Source organism: Egretta garzetta, unplaced genomic scaffold (genome assembly GCF_000687185.1).
Source record: "Egretta garzetta isolate BGI_Z169 unplaced genomic scaffold, ASM68718v1 scaffold360, whole genome shotgun sequence".
NCBI lineage: Eukaryota > Metazoa > Chordata > Aves > Pelecaniformes > Ardeidae > Egretta > Egretta garzetta.
Genome location: NW_009258261.1, coordinates 900812 through 908830, shown reverse-complemented (window position 1 = coordinate 908830; position 8019 = coordinate 900812). Strand labels below are relative to the sequence as shown.

The 8019-nt window shown below is 44.4% G+C and overlaps 1 protein-coding gene across 1 annotated transcript; it reads left to right on the top strand.

The window, feature by feature from the left end:
- The first annotated feature begins 18 nt into the window (after positions 1–18).
- LGALSL (galectin like) lies at positions 19–7219 on the top strand. Its single transcript, XM_035895120.1, has 3 exons — positions 19–35; positions 431–608; positions 3342–7219. The coding sequence occupies exons 1-3, from the start codon at positions 19–21 to the stop codon at positions 3483–3485; spliced, it is 339 nt and encodes a 112-aa protein (XP_035751013.1). The 3' UTR covers positions 3486–7219.
- The last annotated feature ends 800 nt before the right edge of the window (positions 7220–8019 follow it).

The following is an 8019-nucleotide window of genomic DNA, read 5'->3' as shown; positions in this document are numbered from 1 at the left end:
GGGCCGGGGGGCAGCCACATGCAGGCACACACCGCGTATACACACGGATCCCTTCTTTCTGGAGAGGGATTATTTTTATCATTTTAAATATAGCATGCTGATTTCTCCTTTGACCCATAGAGGGGGCATTTCTTTAAGGGATCCTGTTTCCCAACATCTCATTTGGGAGTAAAGGAGCATATAGAGCATATATGTACACCTGTATATACACATATATGCGCAACGCACATGCACGCATATATATGTGCTATAACCATGTCCTTGACCCTGCTGAGCTTTCGGAGCATTCCCTGAACAAGCTGAGCTGTCACCCCCCCCCCATGCTGCTATACTGTCAATGGCTTTAGTAAGCTGAGAAATGAGACCAGCAGCATTTGGGGTTTATTTGCTTGTTTCTGGCTGAATGAGAGCCGTTCTGTTTGTGTTGCAGCTTCGGCATCAGTCTGACTTGCGGGGAGTCGGAAGATCCTCCTGCAGATGTAGCTATTGAACTGAAAGCCGTGTTTACAGACAGACAGTTTGTCAGAAATTCTTGTGTAGCTGGAGAATGGGGGGAAGAGCAATCATCTATTCCTTACTTCCCATTTATACCGGACCAGCCTTTTAGGGTGAGTACCAGGACAGCAGCGGCATGCACCGTACTTGATAAAACGTAATAATGATCAGAGTTGCAGCAGAACCCGACTTGCCTCTCGTGAAATTGCAGTGTAGCCCGCGCTTCTCCAGTTAAGACATCAGTTGCGGGACTGTTTGTATTGATCAGAAGTTGCATGGAGATCCCGCTGCTGCATGCAACTGCAGGCAGTTCAGATGGGGCTATGAACACCTCACCGGGGTGCTATGACAAGTCATAGGTTGTAATACCGTGTGATGAAGCGCACTTCCTGAGCTTAGTTTTATAGCTATAAATTAAAAAGTACCTCTATGTTATTAGTACATTACGACTTATTACTGGAGAATGTAAATACTCTGTGGGACTGCCATATGTTTTGATGATTTCTTTAATAGACATAGTGTTTGCAATTTAGTGTAGCTAATAAGGATCTTGTTCATCCTTTGTCCCCAGGGATGTTACGCTGAGGTTGACCGTAGTCCTTCGTGCTAGCAGATTAAACAGCTAAGCAATAGCGATATTCTTTTCTGAACCCTGGGATTAAGTCTCCTGTGAAATTTAAGTCTGTAGTCACTTGAAAATGGTGTACGTGGAAATGCTGTCGTGCAAGGGGTGGACTGGATTGACCTAGAAGTAGATTCCCATCTGTAGCCTTTATGGTTATGTGAAGATGTCTTTGCAAATCAGAACTAACAAAGTATGCAGCTGCAAAGGGCTGCTTCTCTCTCAGCGGCTTCACAACATTGAGGAAAAAGGGCTGCATGCCTTCTCCATGAGGCTGACCCAGAAAAACCCTCCTCCTCCTCCCCGCCCCTCTTATGAAACCTCTCTGGCCCCTCTGCTAAATGCCAATGCTCTGACCAGCTGCCAAACTCTCTTAATCCTTCTTGCCCCCAAGATAATCTCCCCCAACCCCAAAAGCTCACCATCTCCCCAGATGCTTGGGCATTGAGAGGGTGTTTATGACTGGTTTTGCCGCAAATTGGTTGCGCTCTACTTGCCTCTACAAACTCTCCCATCAGAACTGGCAACACCCCTTGGTGCGTGTGGGAAATGCACTTGAAAGGGCTTGGAGGCTTGGTCCTGCTCTGACCTGAGAGGGTTACACTACCTGCTGCAGTGGGTGGTGGCTGGGCCCTCAGACAAGCAAGACAAATTAACCCAGAGCATGTTTTGTGGGTGCCCCGCTAATGACAGTTGACGTTAGAGGACAGCAGTATTGCATGTTTGGCATGAGATACTGTAGAAAGGGACTTGTTCTTTTTCTTTTCTCCCCGCCCCCCCCCTTTTTTTTTTTCCCCAAAACCACAAATGGAATTTAGGCTCCCAATTGACTTTGTACCTTTGATGGTGTCCCTCTCAGTGAATAAATTAGACTACTAAGTGTTCTCGCCAATTACTTGTGATCCAGTCCAATTATCGTTCTGGCGTGGCCCGGGGTGATCTGAAAAAATGGATCGTAAGCAGTGTTGAGGCTAACCATATCTTTTACATAACAAGGCCTATGGCTGGATGTGCCTGCTGCAGTGACACAGGACCTATGTGGCAGCATGGGTGCTTCCCTGTTACATGGAGTGCTACCAGGTCCCCAGGAGCTTAAGTGCTCCTGGACTGGCTGGGGCTGCTTCTCCTGCTGCAGCCTGCCTTAGGTCAGTTGGGCTTTGGCTCGCTTAGTTTAGCACTGGCCCCGTTCCCGTTTTTATACGCTGTAATAGCAGCAGAGTCAAGTGCCTGGAAGCAGCACTTCACTCCAGACTACCAGCCTCTTGAAATGACCCAGGATTTACATGTGGCTTCCCTGCAGATTTTCTTCTTAGCCTGTCTGGACCAGGAGGTCTCCGAGGGCCTGTACAAGAAGCGCACGTTCTGTACCCTCATATCCTTGCTTCCTGCCAGGGCAGCTCCAGCAAAGCTTAACTACAGGGCACCCACTCAAGCCACCCCTAACATCAGGAATCTCCCAACCTGTCCAAGCTTGTTCAGCTCCAGGCTTTGTTGCTTTTCCAGAGCATTTCTGCAGGGCTCTAGGAGGAGGGATGAGCTGTGTCCCTCCCTGATCCTGTTTGTGCCTCGTGCGAGCTGTCTAGCTGAATTCAAGCAATTTTGCACTGCGTTTCCCTTGCTGCAGCCCCAGTAGGGAGTCCAGTCCAACAGGGAGTCCTGGGCTGTCTGCAGCCACAGTAGTGAAGGCTTTTTTAGTTTTATTTAGTTTTGCAGCAGCTGTGTGAGTATGTGTAGGAGGGGAAGGCAAACCTATCCCTCCTCTTGTGTTCACTCCTTTCCATTAAATTAATGGAAACGTGGAAAGCATTGCAGAGGGAACTGCCCCCTTGTTCTGCAGCAAAAAAAAATCTGTAGCAAGGAATGCAAGATTTGGGTGGAGGTACAATGTCTTCCCCCTTTAATTAGCAGTTTGAGTCTGTTTCTGGCATTACTCCAAGAGGCAAAACCTCCCTGATGCCAGTGGGACTGGGTTCCAGAGTCCTTCCCGCCACAATGGTGTGAGATTGGATTAATGTCCCTGTGAAGTAAGAGCAGATCCATCAGAGTGCAACTGGTGACATGGAGGCAAACTGGTCTCAACCCTGGCTGTTACGTGGCACATAAGTAGCAAAATGTGTAATCACACCAACACTACTTGAAGGCTAATGGAGTGCTCTTTGTATTCTGTGAAATAACTTCCCGGTCACATTGTGAACAATGTGCTTCGTCATTTTATTTTTTACAGGTTGAGATACTTTGCGAGCATCCCCGTTTTAGAATATTTGTGGATGGACATCAGCTCTTTGATTTTTACCACCGTATTGAAACACTGTCGGCAATTGACACGATAAAGATAAATGGAGATCTTCAGCTTACAAAACTTGGCTGAGCTTGCCCAGGACTGCAGATTCCAAACCGGCTCAGGTGCCATCGTCCGTTTGGAGAAGTGACAGCCGGCTCTGGACACAGCTATGGTAGGAAGGCTGCCCCGTTCCTTTTCCGCATGCAGTTCTTCACTCCTGTGCCGATGAACCGGGCTGTTGTTTATCCTAATGAAGAACGTTGTTGGTTAATAGACATTGAGCCGTTTTTCTTGGATCAAAATAGCCCACCTGTGCTGGATAATCAAATTGGAATGGATTCAGAAAGACTTGCAGTCTTGTTTCAAATCTCACAAAAAGGCAATTTCTGAAATGCAGCGCTAAAACCAGTTACTGAACAGCAGTGACAACAAAGTTTTTCTTTTGCAAATATTGTTTCTGCACTGAAGTGGAGTAGTGTAGCACAACATAGGGCCACGTGCTGACGTCCTTACTCGGGGCCTGAGCCTGGTTCCATGGAAATCAATGGCAAAACTTCCACTCACTTTAACGGGGTACAATCAAACTGTCTAGTCCTTAGTCGAGCACAATTCCCACTGATTTCTATGGGATCTTTGCACACGCCTGGGGGCCAGCTCTTCTGCTGGTGTAAATCAGCATTACATCCATGGCTTGCAATGGAATTTTGCTGATTGCCCCCAGCCACTGATTTGGCCCAAGGACTGTGCAAAAACTGAATGAGGGTGCGAGGACACAGCCTGTATATTTTAGTCAGGGTATTTGCATAGAATGTAGATTGTTACGAGTTTTTGCACAATGTATTGTTAATACAATTTTTAAAGCTTATCTGTAGTTTATTTATTTATACTCATTGTATGTATTGTTAGTAAAAATGAACAATCTTACTGATGGTTAAGAACAGCAAAGTGTTCTGAATGTACAAAATGTCTTAGGTTCTTTGGGTAAACTTTACACATCATTCTTGAAAAACCATGTTTCCTATCGAACATTTAGTTAAATTTTAATGGAGCCCTCTAGGCCCTGGGAAAATGTGGGCATGGTAGTTGGTGGGGGTTGGGGGAAACTCTTTGCATATTCACTAGAAACTGTTTTTCAGGGCTTACTAACTTTGCTGCACAGGATAGGTTTGAGTTAAAGTCAATCCATTTTAAAAATTTAAACAGCGAATTTGTAGGTTTAACTGTGCTTTTATAACCTGAGAAAAAGTTAAATTTGGCAGTCTCTTAGTTCAGAAAGACAACCAGCCTCTTTCCAGGGGAGATGGGAGATTTCTTGCACTTGTTTGAGAACATATTCGGCCTTTGATATGACAATTAAAACTTGTCTAGACAGCCAAGTTATTAATGCTTGAAAATCAGCTACTGCACATGAATAATAACTTTTCAAGTAGCTTTTTAAATAGTAGTTATAGCTGTATAAACACAGTCAGTGTGCTACACTATAAATGAACACAGCCACTTTTCTTGACCTCTTTAGGACTAAATACACTTTTTTTCCTTGGCTGCTCACAACAGACTATAGCAGGTCTTTCTGAGTAGTTATAATCATGATATAAACATATATTTAGGCAATTTTGAAAACATGTAATATAGGGACTTTATAAGACACAGAATATAAAAACATCCTTTGTAGCACAGAATTTAAAAAAAAAAAAAAAAGAGCGAGAGAGAAGAATCTCACAAACAGAACTTTGTTAAACCTGCAATAATGCTGTGGTTTAAAGCAACCAGAACTGGAATATCCAAACTTAAGGGTAAAATGCCAGTTGCAAAGCCTCATTTTGCGCTAATTTGGCCTGCAGTTAAGAAGCCTTAGACTGCAAGCTGAAATTCCAACTGTGGCTCTAGTCCAAAGCCTGTTGAGGTCAATCAGAGTCCTCCGAGCATAGAAGCCTGATTATTATTTCATGCAAGTGCAAATCTCTTTGTAAAGCCAGGGGGGTGTTGCTGCTGCTGCAGATGAGAATCGGGCTGCCACCTATAAAATACAAGTTAAAAATGGAATTTTTAGCCTTAACAGTGACATTCTCTGGCTTTTCTTCCTTTTTTCCAAATTAAGAGAGAACCTGGGTTTTTTTTTCCAGAAGATCTGTTTATCTGGTGTGTGGCTTTTAAGTTGTACATCAGATTCTATTTGTACTCCAGATTGAATCTTGATATGAAACGTTCCTGTCTTGTTCTGGTTTTACTCTTTTACATGATACATGATGACTGTGTCATTTTCCATTGTATAAAGAATGCTGACAGTGTTTCGGTATAAAATATATTCTTAAAAAGGATGATGATGATAATAAAAATCCAAGGGAAAGGTGCTTCTACATGAGGTGTTTGGGTTTTTCTCCAGCTTGGAAATGCTCTATGGTTCCAAAGCAGATGCAGGCAGAAGATTAATTCTGTTTGGAGAGAGATTTAGCACCCTCCCTACCCAGCGCTTTCTCCACCGAGATACATAAAGCCAGGTTTGCTGATGCAGTGTCATTGCCTGAGGCTGTCCTGCTAGTCCAGCGGGCCATAAAGCAGGAGGCTGGAGAGAGTAAGTGGCACCATGACCCTACAGTAGCACAAAACCAAAAGGGATCTCACTGACAGCACAATGCCAGTAGAGGTTTCCCCTCCATGCCTTTACTGTAGAAAAAGGGATTTGGCTGACTTGAATTTTCAGCTGCTTGGGATTCCTGGTAGCAGGAGCAGGTTAGCACAGCTCTCGGACTTTTCCCATCCTGCACAGGCTTGGCACATCACAGTGCCTAGGGCAGGGATGCTGACATGAACTCGATGCAGTCAGCGGCGTCTCTGTCAGGAGCAAGGGCCCAGTGACACTGCCCTGCCTCAGTTCCCACCCGCTGTGCTGGGCACTCCCTTTTCTTCCTGCTCCAGTAGTTTTCTGTCTCGGGAAAATGCTTTTTTGAACCCGATTCTGGTTTTGCCTTTGCATAACTCCACCAACCGCAGCGCCCACCGCTGGATTCTGCCCTGTTGTGGTTTCTGAGCCAGGCTTCGAGGCAAGAAGGGCTGCAAACCCACTTCTGATGGGTTGTGGTTTGGCTGAGAGCTCAGGAAGGGGCAGAAAGTCACAGTTACGGCTTCCACATCTGTTTGTCTGTCTAACACCGGTTTGGATGCCTTTTTATTTTTTTGTTGCTCTTGGGCAGTAGTTATGGCAGGGGAAGGAAGGATGATGTCTACATATCCAAGGGCTGTTGCAAGCGTACTTGGTTTACATTCACCGACCACCGACCACGTGCATTAAGTCAGAGAAAACAGAAGCCTTAAACTTTTCTGTTCAGCTGGACTTTGAGCCAAACCCAAATGTTTAAGATGGGAGACTGTGCTGCAAAATTTATATCGGAATTCTTTGGTCTCCACAATTTAGGGATTATTCAGATCTTCATTTTGGATATATACCCTACCAGGCCTGAAATAGGACTGTTTCCAAATTGGGCCAGGTTTTCAAAATGTTTTTCAGTAGGTACAAGTAGTCTGTGAGCTTCTTGGAAGCTGCAGTTCTTCAGGACTAAGTGAGTGTGTGAACCAACTTTTGAAATCTTATGCTAGAATTTATTAACTGAATATTTCCATGGTTTCCTCTGAATGAGGAAATTAATTCTGAAATGAAAGAAGCATTGAATGGGTAAAACCCATGCGGAGTGGAATCCCTCGAACTTAGCATAGCTTTATTTTTTCCAAAGAGGAAAAAGCAAAAAAAACAACCAAAAAAACATGACCAAATTATTTAGTTATCTTTGGAACAGGCTGTGATAAAGCTGATTTAATTAAAAAAAGAAAAAAAAGGTTATTGCCTACTCAGAAAGAGCCTTGAAGTAATTCAGTATCGTGTGAGGTAGTCTGTGTCTAAACATAGTTCACATACATGCTTTTTCACAGCCAACTTGTTAAAAATGTTACAAAATACCTTCTTTTTGTGTCACAATTAGAAATGTTTGCTCCACCTTGAAAGAACATTTTGTACTAAATATTCAGATGTTGTCTATGTGAACTTGCACTAACATATATTATGTTCTCCCCCCCTCCTTGACTAGCTTGAGAAGAAATAGGCGTAATATTGCTAAACCGGTTGAATGTGACATCTGCTTGAGGCATAGCATCTTTCTCAAGGGCTGTTTTGAGTAAACAACCTGAAAACCAAAGGGAGAGCCTGATTCACCATTCTGCTGTGCCAGCTTTCCACCCCTGTCACTCTCCTGCTCTGAGGCTGAGACTGAAGCCCTGAGATTTTAACATGAGAGAGCAGCACTGAGATTTTTATCTTCTGGGATTTAAAACTATTCACTGTGGAGGAAACAGGAACAGTGCTCTCAGGCTTGGTTAGTAGGGTTGGGGTGGCATGACGTGCTGTAGTCCTAATGGAGCACACGTTCAGAGGGAGGTAGTGGGCATTTCAGAGCTAGCCAAGAGCACAGGTTGTGGAGCTGCGTGACAGTTCCCTGGGGATGGGCATTTGCCACGTTGTTAGCTGCCACCTTCTGCAACCCCATACCAGGACATGCAGCAAAAAAACCGGCGTTGCTGATGAGTTTGGAAGGCATGAATGCGTTCATGTTCCTGCTCGCCTTCTTTAAGA

What these genes read in the sequence shown, in the direction of transcription:
- LGALSL (XM_035895120.1), top strand. An exon ending in TACCGGACCAGCCTTTTAGG is followed by an intron (nt 609 to 3,341) that starts GTGAGTACCAGG and finishes TATTTTTTACAG; the next exon opens with GTTGAGATACTTTGCGAGCA.